We start from the raw sequence: 21,760 nt of genomic DNA, 5'->3' as shown, positions 1-21,760 counted from the left end.
CCCCTCCCCAAAAAAATTTTCATGGCAATATTGCTCTTACCTTCATCTAGGTAGCACTGTACCCCTGCAGCTTCTCCCACGACGCAGTTGTGTATGCCCCAACCGCTGAAGTTGCAGTCCTTTAACGACGATTCAGTTCCTGAGCAACGGACATCGTCCATGAAGAAGATGCCACGATTCCCGTGACCGAACGCAGCAACAGTTAATGCTTTTGAAGCACCCCTAAAAGACAGCAAAAACAAACTATGCATTTATGCCACTTATGAAAGGTTCTTATCTTAACCAAAAATGCCTCGGATAACTTTTTGAGTTTGGGTCGATTCACCTGTCACCCTTTTCATGGACGCATTTTCAACCACAGACCACGGTTATTCTGATATCGATTCGTTCAAGAGAAAAATGAATATTAAACTATAACTGACTGGAGATTGTCTCTCACCACTAGCTGGTTTCTCTTTTGGAGGAGAGGCGAGTGGGATGAGGACAGGTGGCGCCAAACTTAGTAAAGCTACATTATGTGCATTGGCTTGTAACTTTGCAACATTCACAAGAGCCGAGGTAATCTTTACATTATAACTCAAAGCCCTTCGATTTAGCGAAGATTCCTTTCCATTCTTCTTCTAAGAACAATTTACCTGAGGTACTGTACGTACTAGTACTGAAATATTTCACTGCAGTCAAATTATGACAAGAGTGAGGCTGTCCAAACCTGCATGAAAGAGTTACATACTACATTATTATTAGTGGTAATCCTGAAGACAGCACCTTTTACCAAAACCCAGTATCACAAACTAAACAATATGTAGACTTCTTACAGATTGGGAAATCTCGGAACCTTTCCTCTAAGACAATCAAGCCGCTACTAGTTTTGAAAGGCAATTTCTACTACATAGTTGTGTTTATGGTCTTCCATACCTGCTACCCTGAGGCAGTTACCATCTTCTATAATTCCTGGTTGCTATTTATCCTATCCTGGTTGATATGGTTACTGATTATATTTGGTATAATCTCCCCTTAAGTATTTGCTCAGCTAGTACTCTCAGGTATTGCCAAAATAACTAAAAATCCTATCTTGTAAGATAGTCATGGACACTAAATCTCCTTCAGTTCTGTTTCACATTTCTTTGTATTTCCAAGGTTTTTTCTTTCTTTCAGTTTATTTTTGTTTTCCCCCTGTGGTCACTAGCTTGATGAACAACCATTGTTTTTTTCCAGTGTCCCTCATATATTTTCTTTTTTTCATACCAGACACCTGCATTGACTGTTGCAGACATTCCAGAAAATGGATTTTGAATTGAATTGAACGGTTCAATAGTATGGAGAGAGATGCTTACCTGATGTAACCGAGCTCCCTACAAACAACATTAGCATCGTTTATCTCCCAGAAGTCATCACAGACTAGACCCCACTGACCCTGGTAGTTGACCTCTACGCGACCTTCGTTAGGTGCAGTACCATTGCTCAGCTGGATACTGTATTCATCATGGCTTCCTTCAACCGAAAACACAAAAAATAAGAAGAAATTTAAACAAACAGAATTGGCAAGTAAGAGGAGAAGGGTGGGGGGGGGGGGGGTGAGATCACAAAAGCAACAAAGACTACTGAAATAAGAAGAAAAATACCAGGGAAGTACCAGGAGAAGGGTAAGGGTGGTGTGATCACAAAACGAAGAAGAATACTAAAATAAGAAGAAAAATACCAGGGAAAAAAAAAAAATGAAAAAAAAAACAGATATAGGAAGTAAGACTAGGAGATCTCTCAGATTGAAGCATGAATGCTTTTCAAGGAGAAGAAGTGCTAAGCAATGTAAGTGCATGGTGATAAGAGGAGGGAGTTCTGAGAAAAGGAAGAAGGAAAGGGAGAACGAGGCAGGCAGAGGATGTGGGGGGGGTGGTGAGTCGGGGGGGAGAAACTTCTATCTAATCTCAATTATCTCTATCTATAATCAGTGTACTATTAAAGTTTCCTACATTGGTTCTCTTACATGTTTTCCTTACTCATTGATCTTTCGTTTCTTTGCTTTTCCAATGTTTTCACATGAAACTGACTGAAACAGATGCCAAACATTGTTCATGTTTACATGTATGTTTCTTCACAGCCAACATTCCTTGAAAGTGTGCCAATACTCTGTGAATTTTGTTTTTAAAGTGTTCATAAATAACGGTTGTGTCTCTGTCACTTTCAGAAATTCTACCATCAATCAAAATATCTCCAAAGATCTGTAGAACTAGGAAGAATGTGAGATGAGATGCAAAAGGTTTCATAGTTAATCCTTTATTCAGACTACCCCAACCCTCCCCCACCAGAACCCGGCCCACCGTTCTCTTCCACATTCTACTTTAACAACTTTGAAATAACTTGTAAATGAGCTAGCTGCTTGCACACAAATACATGACATGTTACATGTGATTGATGCAGGCACATAACATAGTTTGTTGAGTTTTCATTGATGAAATACTTTGTTACTCTGTCGGATAGGAAACCTAGCAAGGCATTAAGTGACAGAAAGCCAGATGATGGGGCCATATGTGGTGCAGTAGGACGGGGTTTCATTTATGTAATGTCACACAGCTAAAATACAGGGTAAATGGGCCACCTGAGTGCAGTGGGATGGGGTTACATCTACCTTATGACACACAGCTAAATCTCATGGTAAATGGGTCATGTGTGGTGCAGGGGGAGGGGGTTTCATTATGTAATGTCACACAGCTAAAATACAGGGTAAATGGGCCACGTGAGTGCAGTGGGATGGGGTTACATCTACCTTATGACACACAGCTAAATCTCATGGTAAATGGGTCATGTGTGGTGCAGGGGGAGGGGGTTTCATTTACGTAATGTCACACAGCTAAATCTCAGGGTAAATGCGCCATGTGGGTGCAGTGGGATGGGGTAACATCTACCTAATGTCACACAACTAACTCTCAGGGTTAATGGGCCATGTGTGGTGCACACGTGTGGTAAACACATTTATTCCAGTTTGGATTGAATGAAATAAGACTGACCACAGTTTCTCTCATCGCTGAAGTCCCCGCAATCATTTCTGCTATCGCACAGTTTGGACGAATCGATGCATGTACCGCCCGGGCATGGATGATAGTTTTCATCATTCGTAGGGCAATCTGAAAGAAAATTTACCCAATCAGATTCAATGTAGTGGTGAAATTTGACAATATGATTTCTCCCTGCTCTCCCCCTCCCAAACTACTCCCCCCCCCAAAAAAATGGCATTTTTTTCTATGGCAGTATTACTCACACATAAAGTGACAGAAAACTTTAAAAATTCTCAACTATTCCTTCATCATTTGAAATGGAACAAGACTTATCAAGCTGCACTGTGATGGGAAATTTGAAGGTACTGATTAACACGGGCTAAAAAAAAAAGTTCTCAAAATCAACAAAAAATTGCCACTCAAAATTAATAATAATAATAATTGAAGTAAAAAAAGTTGAACCTACTTTGACTCTGAGACTTGAGTTCATAGTGGTTGTAACCTGTCATTATTGATAATCCACCAGTGTCAGCCCTTGTCTGGTCATAGAACCCACAACTCTGTTGGACTACGTTATATTCAAACGATCTACAGGTAAAGTTGAGATCGTAGAGGCATATCTTGGCGCAATCCTCCACCAGCTTGTTCCTGTACATTGCCAAGGGGGCGACGTTTGGTAGTGCCCTGTCCTCAAATTCAGAGAAGAGCTTTTCAGGATAAACTATTAAAAAATAAACAAAATAAACAAAAGTATAAAAAAATCAAGGACAGGAAAACAAAAGTATGTGTCCATCAGACTTGTAATACAGGATTGAGTTCATACAAATTCAATCTTGGTATGAGTGAAAAAGAACTAGTACAAGTTTCTAAGGGTCAGTACAAATTCTTGATCTTGCATCGGTATCCAAACTATTTCCAAAATGTCCAGAGTTTGACTACAAGAACAAATTTACTGTGCCAGTGAGTACAAGTAAAGTCAACTAAGCTGGAGTGTTCAAACTCCTTACAAGTCTGTTGACAATATATAACAACAAAAAAAGAAAGCAAAAACAAAAACAAAAAACAGATTAATACATGCACAGGAATTTTACCTTATATATTTATGCTTTAGAGGTTACTATACAGGAATGCTACCTTCCATAAGCTTCTAAGAAATAAGCACAATTTTACAGGAGATGCAACAACGACAACAACAACAACAAACCACCATCTTTCTCCCATGTGATAGAAATGTTGAATATATCAAGATTTAAATCTCATGACAGGGTCATGAGCATAGGTGATGATGAGGTTTGATGATGATGTTACATTGCCAATAGGATGCCGGGAGACTTCTTGTTTGAATCCCAGCTTACAGGGCAGTAGAGATGTATCCTGGTCTCAAGACTGACATAACCTTATCATCATCAGAATACTGACATCACTTAATTGATGCCTGATTTGATATAAGAACTTGTAACAACAGTGAGAATAGCATCTATCCACAATGTATGCAAACAGGCACAGATGTACAAGGGGGTAAATAAGTCAGATTTGCTCACTATTTCTTTTTTCCAACGTCTTTTGAATGTTTATTCCAATTTTGCTTCACTGTGACTCCGCAGGGTGGGGGGGGGCAATTATGTCACATATCTGCCCCACACTCCATAGTATACCCTCCCCCCCCCCTCCCTTTTTCTGGACTTATAAAGCTGTTGGATGTATACTTACCACAAGATTCCTCATCACTCCCATCGCTACAATCTTCCTCCCTGTCACATAAGAATGTGTCTGAGATACACTCATCTTGACTAGAAATAAGTGAAGAAGAAACATCAAACAGAACTTTCTACTTTATAAGGGCTTGATATGTCAACTCCTACACGAGCAGCTTTATTTTATTCACAGAGCGCTTCGGTTTTTGTCAACACCTAAACACGGGCAGCTTCATTTTACTCACAGATTTTTCGTTTTATGTCAACATACAGTATTCGGAGAAATCTCAAAAGTTCTATTCCTAATATCAGTTCAAACACATATAGTCTAACAGATGGGAAGGTTGAGGTGGGAAGAGGGTCAGAGGCTTTGAGCACTGGTCAGTCAATATTATGGTAATTCTTTGTCCATTACCATCCTCATAATTATCCTCTCAAAAATCATTCTCCAAGATAAAGCTTGTATATGTAGAACTCGGATCCATTCAACAGAATTTACACTATTTGAGGTTTATTTTATTAAGGTTTATTTAGGTTAATAAAATTGCCAGAAAGTACAACAACCAAATTCAAAAAAGTTGTGTTTAAATAGTTTTTATTTTATTTATTTTTTTAATTTTTAATGTTTATTAGTTTCATTTCTCATCTTTTTTTTTTAAAGTTTGTCACCTGTTTGAACTTACCTGTGGCACATAAACTGTCTTGGACCACAAGGTACAGAAGCTGTATTGGTTCAGAGAAATGAAGAAAACACACAAACATGTAAATACATGATCAATTAGCAGGTTTTCATTACAAGGATCTTCTGGTGACTTAAGTTATTTTCTTAGCAATATTGCTGAAAATTTTCTGAATCTTTAGGCCAAAACCAAATACCCATAGCATTTTTTTATCGTTATGAATGTTTTAATATTTTTGCAATATTTTGTAAATGCATCTCGCAACAGCAAAATGGATGACGTCATCATGTGGCTTCCATAGAAAATGTCTTTGTTTTTCTTTATAATTTTGATCCACAAGAGAAAAGTCATATTTTTACACCAAAAAAAAAAACATTTTGATGAAATTCTAAGTATTAACAAGAACTTTGACAGCTGTAAAAAAAGATTTCAAAAGTATCAGGTTTCAAGGATGATTCAATGACGAGATTAAAATAACCGGAGTAAAACATTTGAAAAGCTTTTGCCCAGATGACATCACAGACCCCCTGACTGTGATCCAACTTCCTGGAGTAGTTGACGGCTTACAGCCAGCCAAAGATTAGATTCAAGCAACCGTTTCTCAAGTTAGGAAACAACATATTGATGTGACCATTTCAACTTTTCTCTCAAATGTAAGTTTCATATTGTTTGTCACCAAGAAGATGCTTTTAAGTGTGGAAGGAAATACACATACCAGAGAGTTGTAAAATCACAGGAGTAACAACGCTTTGAGGCTTTGAAGGTCAGCAATAATTTTGCGCCAACATATGCTAGAAGTTAAATAACGGTCAGTCGGTCACTCACTGTCGACGTTACAACAAGCATTTGACTGCCATGTTCAGAGCATTTTCCCTCGATAAGACATGCATTAAAATGCGGAGAGAAATAATCAACAAAGCCTTCGACCAAAGACTCGAAGGAGAACTACGAAGGACAACTAATTCTTGACGCCTTTTTGCAAATATTAGAGAGTGAGTGTGGGGACGATACTGATGAGAATCAATGCATATTCATTACAGGACTTGTTTTGTAAAGGTAGAGAGGTGCAACTCTCGGTTTCATAACTTATTAAATATCATTCATGACTCATTTTGATTGTGAATTATGACTAAACAAACAAACAAATGCCTTGTAAAGTTCATCAGAGCACATCATAGGACTTGTTTTCTCTACGGTGACTGATGTGAATGTGTTTTTTTTTTTCAAACAACAAATCTCATGGCGCTATAAGTCAGTTTAAGACGGTAGGACGGTAGAACTCACCTTCTGTGCCCCAGACTCTGATTTCACAGAGAGTCAAAAAATCCCTCCTCTTCATTTGCAGACGGACATATCTGCCATTGAGGTCCTGGGGGCAGTCCACCCTGATGGTCCGTGTTGGATCTGACATCGATTTCTGAGCTTCATTTTTCTTGATAACTCCACATACCTCAAAGGTGGACAGGTCGGTAAGTACCATTCCAACCGAAACCTCCGTTCTACGAATACGTAATGCTGTAGAATTTACACACATTTGAAGAAGAAAAAAAAAATTCTAAATAAAATGTGCAGAGACTATTTTACTGTGTGTTATGACACATAAGTTTTATGATGGAAAATCCCTTTTTTTCCCCCCGATTTTTGGGGGGGCTCCCCAATAATGGGCTCCTCAAATTTGATATGGTACAAACCAAATATGAGACCTGTTCAAGGTTCCCTTCTTGCAATATCATGTTTACAAGGTTTTTACAATTTGACAATGTGGAAGACTCCCTGAAGAAAGAAAAGAAAAGAAAAAAAAAACAAAATAATTAAAGAATAAATTCTATTGGGACTAACTCACGGTTATCAAACTCGTTGACAACTTCGACATATTCAACGTTGTGAATGCCACCGAGGTCTACCGCCCACCAACCATCTAATTCACGTTCTGAGAGGAAGAAAAAAAAATACATATAAAGATGAATGAAAACTCAATAGTTTAAAGGCATTGAAGACTCGCCCCAAACCGTGTGCGGCCATTTGAAAAAGTTAACTTTCTGTTGCTTGCAAGTGACGTTTTGTTTGTGTCGCTACAAAATGCAGACAGTAATGAAACGTGATATCTTGTTATCTTTAGCTGGACCTGAGATGTCCATCGCTGTATCGTTTGCATACTGTGCTGTGGGTATTGACCGCAGTGGTATGTACTGACTGTACACTAGTGTCTAATTACCGACGGTAGCAAGCTGTGTGTGAATTTTCTGGGATCGATGGTGGTGTTTAACACTTATGTTACACCTCATTCGAAACTAGGTCAAATTACCGGCATTAGACGTTTCTTTTTGCACGAGTCTTCACACCCTTTAAGGTGTGACGTTGAAGACAGATTGAGATGAAACCTGAAGACTTAAAAGTATAACTCCAGATGAGATGATGATCAGATTCCTGATTGTAATTCAGAACTGGTCGTTGCACAGATCTTTGGTTTTCTGGGTTGAATCAAACCTGACGAAAGAAGCTGCTTCACTGATTTTAAGAGTGAAACTGGATTATTCATCTTCATTTATGCTTACCTGTTGACGAGCAGCTTCTCTGCCTGTACCGTGGTTCGAGGTTCCCATCGACTGCGAGAGATGCTTCACCCGCAAAGCCAAACTTGTTTAAAGTGGTACTTTGCGATACTTCTTTTCCTTCTGAAAGTAAGGCTGGAATAAAATATATTAAAAAAAAATAAAAAAATAATGGGAAGATTCCAAAAGATGAAGCATTAATTATAAATCCACTGTAACCCCACCACCTTCAATCCTTCCAAAAACAAACATATTTTGGGATCCACTTTTACAAACCAGCAAGAACAAGGATACTAAATAACTGTTAAATGTCCATGTATTTTATTTCAAATCAAGAGGGCTTAATATTATAGGCCTGACTGTTGTGTTATTCCATTAATCTTCATGTATCGCATGTTCAACACACTGAGACGTCTTAAAACGTAACTTAATTCACCCCTAATGTGACAATAACTGGCAAATGAAAGGACATGAATGATATAAGGATGACTATGGCTGAACTATGGTTCATAAGCTTATGCGCCCCCCCTGCCCCCCCCACCTGTTGAAGATGGTTACATATTGGTGATTAACAAGTATTATAGCCAAAACAATTGAATCCCATTTATCTGAAATATTTTGGCAGTTAGATTTACTCAAGATCAACTTACTTGAAGTGATTGGTGTGGAAGTAGGAGCTGCCTGAGAAGTTGGTTCAGTCGTGACAGATTCATCTGAGCATAACGGTATGTCGCAGTAACTCCATGACGCCACTACGTCTTCGGAGTTACCATAGTAACACCAGGGTTTGATGTCATCGTCAGGATTTCGGCAGTAGTTATGGTCTCCAATACCTGTAACGAAGAAGTGAAAATCATAAATATATTGCTTCACAAAATTAAGAATGATCCTTTTGTGAGGTGAGGTTGGATCACAGGGGGTGCTGAGCAATAGTTACCCAAAAAAATTCGTCAACAGCCGGTAACAGAGGTGCCAATTTTTTTACAGTTGTTATTTAAAGGGTACTAGTGGTGGTTCAGAAACACTTGTTTTATGTGTTATGCTGCACTGACCTCTGTTCGGGTACTGGGTCTCTGTAACTCCTACGGCGTGCTCTTTAGCCACCATCCAGTTGGCGCACATCATGCCGTCCTCTGTCGTACTGACGTAACCGCGGTATTCTCGTCCATTCCCAGAATAGCAGTCTGCTTCAGCTGTATACATGATAAACAACAACAACAATGACAAAGATCATCATGTGAGTGATATGGACAACCATTTGATATCACTTGCAGAATCACTTTGAATATTTCAAAAGTGCACAAAAGACAGTGTTCAAAAGACAAAAGACAAAGTGTTCAAAAGACAAAGTGTGACAAAGACAAAGTGTGACAGACAAAGTGTTCAAAAGTGCACAAAAGACAAAGTGTTCAAAAGACAAATCTCTTTTGTGAGATATATTAATTCTGCATCTCTTTGTTGTCCCAATTATGGAATTAACCAATGATACAAATAGTGGCTTTACCTCGCTGGCCTATTCTGGTAAAGCAAAGGAAAGGTGCTTGCCTATGTGGGTCCAATGATTCTACACAGAAACAAATTTCTGTCAATTTCCAGGAAACTAAAAATCATAAAAGTTGCAACTTTACCCAGCTAGCCAGTTTTGCATCAAAATCAAGGAAGGAAGGAGCTGTAACATACTTAAGCACATTTCAATCCTGGAATCATCAGGAGAATTGTTCTTCACGGGGCCCATTTTTTACGAAAATGTACCGGACTTGCTCTGATCGAATGGTTACAACAGATGTACAGTAACTTCCATACAAATTTCCATGAAATATTAAATGGTAACTGTCAATATTTACCGGGCCCAATCCTATCAAAGTGATCGTAAGGGTCGCCTTCAAAGGCTCCAAGGATTTGGGCGCTAGCTTCCACGCTGTTCAGCCAACAGTCTCTGGTTCTGCGAGCATAATCGAAGGAAGCACAGCCGAACGATGCCACCAGGCAGGCAGATGCACAGGAGTGAAGGCTGAGCTGGGAGATGGCTTGGGTTCCACTCCCCGGTAACGCTTGATTAGCTTTCATGCTGAACTGACCGGTTGCACCTGAAGGGATAAAAGATAGAGACGCGGTCAAGGGCTACTTCATACCCGGTATGGTATCATTTAATTTTTTTTTTTTTAAGTGTTATGCTAACCTGCACGGCTCGATCAGGATAGTGAAAAACAATGTGACTTGTAAACACTTTGCCAAAATGAAAACTAAATGGAGTGTGATTGACATGTACAAAACTACTTTAGTTTTACATGTTACCAGGATAAATATCGATCGAGAGCCAGAAGGAGAAAGAGACTGACCTATGTTTATCCTCTCGTGGTAGGTGAAGATCTCCACTTCATCGCCGATGGTGAGCGGGATTTGGTGAGAACTCTGGTCGCTGAGCCAGCATCTGTTCAGACGTGTTGAATAGTCAAAGGATCGGCAAGTGAAGTCATCTTCTATCAGGCAGTACCTCGCACAGCTACTGGGAGACACGTTGATGACGATTCTGCAGGAGGAGGAAGGAAGAGGGGAGGAAGAGGAGGAGGAGGAGGAGGAGGAGGAGGAGGAGGAGGAGGAGGAGGAGGAGGAGGAGGAGGAGGAGGAGGAGGAGGAGGAGGAGGAGGAGGAGGAGGAGGAGGAGGAGGAGGAGGAATGGGCAGAAAGGAGGGATGAAAGTGATAGGTGATGGAGAGAGAGTGACCAGGGTGAGGCAAGGAAGGGAGAGAGAGGAAGAAAGGTGAATGTTATATTTAATTTACACAATTTTTTCTTCAGTTCACACTGCCCAAGTCACACTTCCTACAATACATCGGCAGATCCAATCGAATGAAGATATATGATCTATTATTATTATTATTTAAACATTTCTAAAGCGCACATACATATGTAAAAGCATAAGCTATGGCGCTGTACAAACTTAAAAGAGTAAAGGTATAAAACTTAACGAAAATTAAGAAACCATGTTAATCATAAGAAAGAGGTAAAAATCTTAAAAACAGATAACCCTAAAAGACAAAACAAATCCAATAACGATGGAGAAAATGAAGACAGTATATACCAATACCATGCCACAAAAACAGAAAATAGGATAAAACAATAGTAAGAGATAGATACAAAAAGAATGAGACAATAAGTAAAACTAGATTAATTATATACATGTGTGAAAATGAAAGTCTTAAGACTGGATTTAAATGAACTTACAGTACTTGAATTGCGAATAGAAAATGGGAGTGCATTCCACAATTTGGGGGCACAGACACAAAAAGAACGGTCACCAAGGGACTTGCAGCGAGTGCGGGGGGTAGTTAAAATCAAACTGTCATGAGATCGTATGGAGTAGCTCACTGATCGTGGTTTAAGAATGTCCTTCAGATAAGATGGTGCAGATCTGTGAAGCGCCTTATAAGTGAGTGATAAAATTTTAAAATCGATACGATCCTTTATCGGAAGCCAGTGGAGAAGTTTAAAAGCAGAAGATATACTGTCATATTTGTTCAAATTTAGGATGATACGGGCAGCCATATTTTGTACACGCTGTAACTTATTAAGGGAAGAACTGGGAAGACCATAAAACAAAGAGTTACAATAATCAAAGTGTGATGTGACAAGTGCCTGAACTAAAGTGCGAGTAGAATCAGTTGAAAGATGCTTACGTAATTTTCTAATATTATACAAGTTAAAACTAGCGATTTTACATTTTTCATTTATATGTTTTTTCATTGATAATGTGTTGTCCAAATAAACGCCAAGATACTTCACATCATTTACACAATTAATAATAGATGAGTCCACGTTAATACAATCAATTTCAAGTTTTGCAAGTTGAGTTCGTGAACCAAAGATAAGAAATTCAGTTTTGGTATCGTTCATTTTTAAGCGACACATATTCATCCAAGCCTTAACGTCCAATAAACAACTCTCCATAGCATTTAGAGCACAAAGTTCAGAGTCGGAATTACCAGGTTTGAATTTTAGGTACAGGGCGTGATCGTCTGCATACCCCATGACCTCGGGAAGGTGACTGGAGATTGTATGATATAAAGTACTTGCATAAGCCGTAAAGAGAACAGGGCCAGCACAAGATCCTTGTGGCACGCCCTGGTGGACGGTGGATTTCGTAGAAATGCATTCACCAACCTGAACACTTTGTGTGCGTGGTCTTAAATAGCTCTACTAAACATTCAGTTTTCTTTTACTTTATTTCATATTGCACAAGGCATTAGAGAACACATCAATTTGGTAAATTAGTATGACTACAATAAGATAACACTAGCTATAATGAACAACAGATCATACTTTACTAGCTAAAATATTATTTGACTGATGATGGAGTGGATGCCAGCATTTTTGAGTGGAAAATTTCAAAGCATGTTTGAAAATTAGATGCAGTTAAATTTGATTCCCTGCAATTGTGACATCATAAGGCAACTCAACTCAAAGTTACATGGCATGCCAAAATATGCAACACCAATTACCTTCGGTTATAACCTTGTATTGCTGCACCTTCCACAACCCAGAATGATTCCAAAACATCTACTTCTGTTCCTGAAATAGCAAACAAAGTTAACACAATTCAACTTTCTAGTAAATGGAAAGCCACCATGTTGTAACATGTACATTCAAAATCGGTACAATTACAGCCAATCAGATGTGGGATCAAATCAAATGTGGGACATAAATGCTTTAAAGTCACAAGGGTACAGTTCGTTATCGTTTTCAAGCCATTGCCTTACGCCGGTCGCACACTGCACAACGGGAGGAGACCGGACCCGACTGGATCATCGTGACATGGACAATCATGGATAGTCAGGGCAGTGTGCATTTACTGACGACAAAAATTTAGCCAGTTTTTAGGCGCATCGGCTTTCAACGGAGCTGCTCAAAGTGTGGCATCGGTTCACAGCTACAACTGCCCGGTATTCGACAAATGTAGCCAGTTGGGGTGGGGAAGCGGTATTGCAGGTAAGAGTCGTTCAATGTATACTCATGTGTCGTCCAGTGTGAGGGGTTTGGTTGTATGATTATGAGTGGTACATGACTATGCAGGACTGGGTCAGATAGTTCAATTGAGTCAGGTTACATTCAGTATGTCAGCATTGCAGGAAGCGTTTAAACGGCCATGACTATCCAGGCCTGGGTCAGATAGTTCAATCGAGTCAGGTTGCATTCCCTATGTCAGCGTTGCAGGCAGCATTTAAACGGCCATGACTATCCAGGCCTGGGTCAGAGTTTAATTGAGTCAGGTTGCATTCAGTATGTCAGCGTTGCAGGCAGCGTTTAAACGGCCGTGACTATCCAGAACTGGGTCAGATAGTTCAATCGAGTCAGGTTGCATTCCCTATGTCAGCGTTGCAGGAAGCGTTTAAACGGCCATGACTATCCAGGCCTGGGTCAGATAGTTCAATTGAGTCAGGTTGCATTCAGTATGTCAGCAATGCAGGCAGTGTTTAAACGGCCAGCATATTATTTTCACGACAAATCCAAAAATTTGCAAGTTTGGTCTATAGTTTGATGGCTTTATATGTAACATAAAAGTTTTTATACCGCAAAACCATACAAGAGATTCCTATGACAGAAAGTTAGCAAAAGTATGTGAAATATGGTCCAGCTTCAGAAGTTTTTCAATACGTAAATTATTCATACTTCATAATTTTTCAGACTACATAATTGAAAACTTCAAAAACAGATTTAAATTTTTCTCAGTTTCTCAAAACCCTGCTGAAATCAGACCTTTGCCAGTGATGTGAAAAAAAATACCAATACAGCCTTTCAGTCTAAAATTTTGTAAATGACACTAGAAAATTGCCATCCCAACATTTAGAGATTGAGAAGCAAACCCTGTATCCTGCTTCAAAATATTTGGCTGAAGATTTATTCCGTCAAGATTTATATCATATATAATATATATCATATCATATCATATCCAAAAAAAAAAAACCCTAAATGATCACAGTTTCATTTCCTTAGCATTTCTCGAACTCTCAAGAATCAAATGAAATCACAGGCTAACCGACTATCATCGGGACCTCTCGGTCGCAAGATGGCATGGGGGGTGCCACGTCACAAAATTCCCAGTGCGTCTCCGAGTGAGGATTTGGGGATATGCACCAGGGCGCCTTCTGACTGTTGACGTTTCGGCAGTAGTTGTGATCCCCCAGACCCTGGTTGGGAAAATCTTCCGGTGTGAAGGGATGCACGAATGTCGAGTCTAACCAGTTGACACAATTCATCCCGGTGACCGTGGTGGAGGCAAACCCTCTGTAGTCGGAACCGTTTGGTGTTATGTAACATTCTGGGGATACTGTGAAAAATGACAAATGACAACCGTTACTACCTGATGATGATTACATTAATTACAAAATGTTGCATATATGTGCTCGTAAGCATACAGATTTCCCCTTTCTTATGTTGCATCTAATACCCTCTCATTTAAAAAAAAAAAAAAATTAACATTTTTTTCTTTTTATTTCTCTCTTTTTTTAATTTTTATAATCCCAAAAAGCAACCATGCTCAGGTTTTTAATTTTCCAAAATATCTTTGTTGAAGCTTTCTGCCCTTAAAGTTCTCATTATGCATTCAACCTCGACAGCCTAAACAATCTTTACTTTGTCACTATTGTGTAGTCTATAATAATCTTAAAATTCGACAAGTAACAGCTATATACAAACTCCCCGAAGGGTACTTATTTCACGTTTTTCTTTGCTATGGAGCTCCACAGGCTGTATCAATAAGGTTTCGTAAACCTACCCAGCCAAAGAAAAACAATTTGGCTGCATTTTGCCTCCCTTTGTTGTAGACAAATATCTTTATTTTTACTAAGCACGAGTGGCTTTCAACGCAACAATGGGGGGGGGGGTGTTGAACTCACCAGGGTTACGACAATTAGACTGTATCTGCCCAACACTACAGTATTCATACTCGGTCTCTGGATCGGTTGTAAAACACCAGGGCGCCCTCGCCCTGCCCAAACTCCTGCAGTAATTATGGTCCCCGAGACCGAATCCAGGGAAGCTATCCGGCAAGAAACCGTGCCTATGAGGTGTCTGCTCATTCCACGCTTGGCAGGTGAGGCCAGATATAGTCTGTGACACCGTACCTCGGTAGTCTGCCCCGCTATCGAGGGTAAAACATTCTGGGTGATCTGGGTGAGGAAGACAACAACAGAACAGAATGAAAGAATGCATTTGGGTATCACGACATATATTTTGGAAGTTTTTTGTCTTTGGTTGTCACTCGGACAATCAGGTCTTTCACGAACGTCAAAATTGGTTGTCCAAATAAATTATGTAGATTGTAAGAGTGATGTGTAGATTTGGTAAACATAAATAGAACTTCTGCTAGATCATAGGCCTAGCACGATTTTCGTTTTATTTTATCAATATCTCAAAAGTGATGGAGTGTGATACCAATTTATCCTTTAACCTATAGGTAATTTTAAAAAATTAAGGTATTTAGTTAGAGTGTAATATGAATTTAATCATGTAAAGTGTATTATTTTGTATCAAGTCTTGCCTATATTGTGTCATTCTTTAATGAAGGTGCAAGGAAAAATGTGTTCAGCTCCTTTATTCTGCCACATTTACTTTATGCTGTTCCCGTATGGTATCACTTTATATCATCTTCTGACAAGCATAGACTGATGAGATTCCTTAAGTATACTTCACGTATATTGAATGTAAGCCAGCTATCACTGAAGGATCAAGTAAACACAGCTGCAAAGAATGAATTTGTAAGGATGACAAATAAAATTAGAGATGACAAAGATCACCCACTACATGGGCCACTTAATTGTCTGTTGGTGAAAGCTACCAGGAATCTTAGGGACCCTCATATCTTGCCAAAATATAGAATTCAACTTTATAAGAACTCTTTCATCTACCGTGCTGCAATATACATTCAATTTGGTAATTTGGAACCTCTCATTTAATTTTACTAATTGTTTCATCTAGTTCTAGTAATGTACATAGTTTTAACGCTTTCTTGTTGTGCAATCTTTTGAATATCTTATCTATCACGGTTTTCATATTCTTTAATTGTTTCACCTAGTTCTAGTAATGTACATAGTTTTAACGCTTTCTTGATGTGCAATCTTTTGAACATCTTATCTATCACGGTTTTCATATTCTTTAATTGTTTCATCTAGTTCTAGTAATGTACATAGTTTTAACGCTTTCTTGATGTGCAATCTTTTGAACATCTTATCTATCACGGTTTTCATATTCTTTAATTGTTTCATCTAGTTCTAGTAATGTACATAGTTTTAACGCTTTCTTGATGTGCAATCTTTTGAACATATCACGGTTTTCATATTCTTTAATTGTTTCATCTAGTTCTAGTAATGTACATAGTTTTAACGCTTTCTTGATGTGCAATCTTTTGAACATCTTATCTATCATGGTTTTCATATTCTTTAATTGTTTGACCTAGTTCTAGTAATGTACATAGTTTTAACGCTTTCTTGTTGTGCAATCTTTTGAATATCTTATCTATCACGGTTTTCATATTCTTTAATTGTTTCACCTAGTTCTAGTAATGTACATAGTTTTAACGCTTTCTTGATGTGCAATCTTTTGAACATCTTATCTATCACGGTTTTCATATTCTTTAATTGTTTCACCTAGTTCTAGTAATGTACATAGTTTTAACGCTTTCTTGATGTGCAATCTTTTGAACATCTTATCTATCACGGTTTTCATATTCTTTAATTGTTTCACCTAGTTCTAGTAATGTACATAGTTTTAACGCTTTCTTGATGTGCAATCTTTTGAACATCTTATCTATCACGGTTTTCATATTCTGTAATTGTTTCACCTAGTTCTAGTAATGTACATAGTTTTAACGCTTTCTTGATGTGCAATCATATGAACATCTTATCTATCATGGTTTTCATATTTATTTGTTTTTAGTTTGACATGTGTACTCCTTTTTATAAATATGCTATATTTATACTGGTTTCAATAAATGAAATGAAATGAAACTATATAGTAATCTGCCCAACGACCAGAACAGCTTAATTTGGTAATCTCTGACAATCAAACCACAGTTACAGTTTGTCCCCCAGGTATTGAGAATGCTGTGTGCTGAATCTGAAATTTACATTTGCATGGGATATATATGTGTAATCCAACAAAATGTGAAGCAATCAGATCTTTTACACCCATGATGCAGTAGACTGAAAGAAGGAACATTTCTTTAAATCAATGATAATTTTTAAATTGTAACAAAAGTAAGAATTAATTTTGAGCAAAGCAGTCTTTGAATTTTCATAAATCAACCGTTCCATGTTTCATTGTTTACTTTTTGTCTGCCTGTTTGTTTTGTGTTGTTTTCTAATCTTTCAGTCTAAATTGAAGAGGGAACTTTTTTTTGAATCAATGATAATGCTGTGTTGTCAGGAGGATCCACAATTGTCAGGAGGATCAAAATTAATTTTCAGAAAAACAGTCTTTGAATTTCATAAATCAATCGTTCCATGTTTCGTTGCATGTTTACTTTTTGTGTCTGTTTGTCTGTTTGTTTAGCGTTCTATTTAAGTTTAAATCTTTCAGTTTAATATGAAAGAGGGACCATTTCTTTAAATCAATGATATTTTTTAAATTGTAAGAAGTATACAAATTAATTTTGAGAAAAAATTTGAATTTGATAAAACTCAAAACCTGATGTGCAGTTGTAGTGAAGAGACAGGTAAGACATGGTACATTCACAACACCACATAGTATTTCCATTGTGTCTACAGCCCTTCATACATACAGCTACAGACGTGGTTGGAGATGATCAACTAATGAATCATATTTTTCCTCTTTTTTTTTCCCAGTGGAAGTATATCCATCAATATAAAGAATTTACTACAAAAATGCACAGCAAGATGTAATTTATGTCATGCTGTGTAACCCTGTACGCAGTTTTGAAACAGTTCACAGAACGTTCAAAAATTCCCCCCCCCCCTTCCCTCCCACTCATGCTGTTGGGCATGAAGATAAAAGGAGAAAAATGCTTTGCCAAAACAGATAGAAAGGTCAGTTTTAAAGTACATGAAAATACTTGACTGGATTACTCTCAGACACACAATACCTGGGATAATATAAACTTGCACAAACCCAGGATGTAAGGTCAGGGGTTACACCAACAAATACAAAACTTTAACAGTAAATCTGAAGAGAAAGATAATTGAAAACAACTAGGGAGAATTCCTGCAGGTTCTAAAAAGATTATTTTTACATTTCCTCTGTTCTCTTATTTTGTTCCCCAAACAGCATTGAATAACAACTTATACTATTTAAAGGCCTTTCTTAGAAAATGTAACTATGAACTTGGAACCATGTGTTATGACAAAATTTACCCCCATTTTTTGGTTTGAGTCCCTACCGGGTTATGGATCAAGCATATGGGGGCAGAATGGTGACTGCAAGTCATCCTATCATTTACATCTTGGATTTCAGACTTTAAACATTTTCAAATGTTCACCATTAAAATGCACTGTTGTCTGAAAAACTACTTTGTGGAACTATAAAGCAACTGAATTAGGAAATTTCCCTTGAAAATGTGGGTATGTAGAATGGAAACATTGGGAGGAACAGGAAGTGATAGGTGGTGCAGTGATAAAGTGGTGCACCCCTTATTTACATATCCCCCTGGCAACAAGGACTATGCAAATCCCTGACTACATGACTTTTGACCTCCCACAAAAACAAAAGGCTTAATCAACTCACTATGGGGTATCTACATACAAAGTTTACAACCCATCCAAGCTTTTCTTCTTAAGATATCATGTTTACAGATTTTCACAGTTAAACCACATATGACTTAACATGGCCTTTGACCTCCAACAAAAAGCAACAGCTCCATCTGCTCAATATGGGACATCTACAGACAAACTTTGGAATCAATCAATGGCTTGCCTTCTTGAGATTTCACATGTTTAACCTCTGCTGAACTGTGACCTAACACCATGACCAACAGGATCCTTGCACTTGTTATGGTACATCCACAAACAAAGTAAAACATTCATCTATGGTCCACCCTTCTTGAGATTACGATTCTTTGACAGGATCCAACTTTTTCCTGGCATCGTCTGTTTCCTTTTCTCATATTTTTTTTTTTTTTTTTAATCTTACTGTGGTTTTCACATTATATTTACATTCCAGTTTTTAACATTTTCACAAAAGGTATATATTCCATTTTATCATAGCATCCTTGTTGAGTGGGAAAAGTTTGGTCTTTATATATATTTTTTATTTTATTTTTTATTATTATTATTTTTTTTTTTTTTTTTTTTTTTGTCCTCATTTTTCAATTATACTGCATATGCTTTTACTAGCATTGAGTAATGCAGACATAAGTTCTAGCTTGGCTGGAAGGCTTAGGAACCCATCAATTGAATAACAGCTGTTCAGTGTGAACCAGGAAATCAATGTATCTTCAAATGTACCCATGGGATCTTAAAGCAGCTTATTATCTTGGGTTGCCTTTTTATGAAAAGTTTTTCCCAAATTTCGATAAGTTGCGAATTTTTGTCTTCATCGTTCGAAAGAAAATTTCCTATTATTCAATCATAATGAATTTCATCTTCACATTCTAATGTAATGAATGAATCTTGACCACCGGTTGGAACAACTTTTGTTGAGTAGTGGATCCTACAGATGTTCAGAAATTTACGATCAGAGATCAACTATAACAGCCTTTCAATGGGTGATTCCAAAAATGCACCCGACGATCAATTCATTCTGAACACCTACAGATTAATACAATACATTTACTGACTACCCCTTCCGGTTCAGTAGGACTGATGTTCTGATCGCGAACATGCCATTGTAGGCTACTGGGTGAGGATGTGTCAAAGTTATTATTTCATTTACTACTGTGACTTCTTTCACTCCAGTTCTGAAACATGACATTTAAACTCCTTTAAACAGACATTTCAACCTGTTAATCTTTACTTCCTGCCAAAACATTTCCAAGATTTTGGCAAGTTGTCCCAAGGGCAAATAATTTCCCCTCCTGTCAATATTAACTGGTCGAGTCATGAGAACCAAATTTCAACCAGGATGTATCTAAAACCATAAATGTTGTATTTTAAATGTCAGTGTTACACTGGTGGAACACACTGAACTTCAAAGGTGGTCTGATGAAATATATCAAAACGAAAAACATACACATAAACTGTGTTTAATTGTCATAAATGTGATATCAATGCAAATATACACAAAAAACACAAAAATATACCTTTCATATCTAAAGGCAGCGGGGTAGCCACTTATTTTGTGAAGGTGCGAGACTGTGGTGAAGTGTGTTTGGTCTGGGAAGGACGAAAGAAAGAAGGAGGAGGAGGAAGGGGAGGGAAACAGGGGGGGCGGGTTAAAACTATGAAGTCTTGAGGGTGCCCAGTATCTCAAAGTTTCCTTTTAGCATTACACTTGTCTCACATTGTTATACACCATTGCTGATTATAAGAAATGATGGACGGATAAAGTTTCTTCATCCTTTCCCCTTAAGTATAGCATAAACAATACAAAACTTGATAGAAGGGAAGGGATTGGGAGCAACCAAGTACCCCTCCCTTGCCAATGTCTCCCACACAGTGTTTTAGTTTTGATGTGATAATTACCTTCGTCAACAACGTCTATCAGGCAAGTCACGCCGACAGTTTCTGTCGCCCGGTCACAATTGTGGGAGCCCCACTGATGTTGGCATTCTCCGAGGCTCTCCTCATTTCCGTTACATGAGACATCATCCATGATGAAATCTAAGCTCCCTGATCCAAAACGGGGATTCGCTTGTAGGTGCACGGACATGACCCCCCTGTTAAATAAAAAAAGACATGCAGAAAACTGAGGGTGTATATTTATGGAGGATTGATCAATATTCCAAAATATTCCAAATCTTACCGGGTTACAAGGATATTTACGAGTGACGAGCTTACGTGTCTCCTCCAAACGAAGAGGGGGTAAAGTGTTCAAAAGTTTACCAAATTCACTCTAGGCAATTATAGAGTCATAGTGCTGAGGTTGTGAGGAGACAGGTTAGTAAGAGTCAAAGTAAATATATATGCCTTTGACACATACACATATATGTAATGGAATTTGTATTAACATCCAAAACAAGAAATTGCAAGGATTGAGAACACTATTGAAAGGAGACATTTTTTCATTCATGTCTGCTCCAGGCGCGTAGCCAAGGGGGGCGAAGGGGGCAGCCGCCCCTCCCCCCCCCTTGAGCATATTTTTGTTAATGTTTTTTTAATGCTTTTATGATATTGCTAGTAAGATGCAACTTACGAGGCCTGGGAAGTGCCATTTCCAGCGATCTGGGAGGCATTTTCATCCAAAATTTTCTTGTAGGCTTCGGGCCAACCATGGTGGCGCTACGCTTAGATAGTTTGCAATGCTGAATCTACAGTTTCGCCCCTCCCTTGGCAAATTCCTGGCTACGCACCGGGTTTGCTCTGCCTTGTAATCAAAGTCAATTAATGATGGTATTGTTTTAACAAGCCACACTTCACACTAACTAAAGATCAAATGTAAATAGACTCGGGGAAAAGTTGCCTTCAGGTGTCTCCCCATGGAGATAACCAAAGTGACTCCAGGTCCATGACTTGACATGAGCTATCAATGACAATTAGACTCCACCATTAATTGAAGTCACAATTATTATGCAGTAGTAACTGACATCTATGGATTGGAAACCCCTGCTTGCTTCATGTTCAAGCCTCAGTAGTCATGGTAATGGCATCATATACACAGGGTAAACAAAGTGATTCAGATGGGTCACATGACATACATGTACTAAAGGGTATTCCCATTGACTAATTTGAACAGTA

The 21,760-nt window shown here is 38.2% G+C and overlaps 1 protein-coding gene across 1 annotated transcript in view; it reads right to left on the bottom strand.

Moving 5' to 3' along the window:
- The window catches only part of LOC139968703 (apolipoprotein(a)-like), a 57,866-nt gene that overhangs the window by 18,914 nt on the left and 17,192 nt on the right, over positions 1-21,760 (bottom strand). Inside the window, exons 6-22 of the mRNA XM_071973000.1 lie at positions 20,549-20,742; positions 14,813-15,085; positions 13,954-14,244; positions 12,419-12,488; positions 10,259-10,449; positions 9,764-10,006; positions 8,972-9,112; positions 8,570-8,752; positions 7,923-8,054; positions 7,211-7,297; positions 6,652-6,882; positions 5,371-5,410; positions 4,704-4,783; positions 3,460-3,714; positions 3,006-3,122; positions 1,335-1,491; positions 41-222 (exon numbers count right to left, since the gene is read on the bottom strand). Of these exons, the coding sequence (XP_071829101.1) occupies positions 41-222; positions 1,335-1,491; positions 3,006-3,122; positions 3,460-3,714; positions 4,704-4,783; positions 5,371-5,410; positions 6,652-6,882; positions 7,211-7,297; positions 7,923-8,054; positions 8,570-8,752; positions 8,972-9,112; positions 9,764-10,006; positions 10,259-10,449; positions 12,419-12,488; positions 13,954-14,244; positions 14,813-15,085; positions 20,549-20,742 (2,867 nt within the window). The remainder of the gene's footprint in view (positions 1-40; positions 223-1,334; positions 1,492-3,005; positions 3,123-3,459; positions 3,715-4,703; positions 4,784-5,370; positions 5,411-6,651; positions 6,883-7,210; positions 7,298-7,922; positions 8,055-8,569; positions 8,753-8,971; positions 9,113-9,763; positions 10,007-10,258; positions 10,450-12,418; positions 12,489-13,953; positions 14,245-14,812; positions 15,086-20,548; positions 20,743-21,760) is intronic.

This window comes from Apostichopus japonicus, chromosome 6, assembly GCF_037975245.1.
Source record: "Apostichopus japonicus isolate 1M-3 chromosome 6, ASM3797524v1, whole genome shotgun sequence".
Lineage (NCBI taxonomy): Eukaryota > Metazoa > Echinodermata > Holothuroidea > Aspidochirotida > Stichopodidae > Apostichopus > Apostichopus japonicus.
Note: the sequence above shows the minus strand (reverse complement) of the source record. Positions and strands in the feature narration are given on the sequence as shown.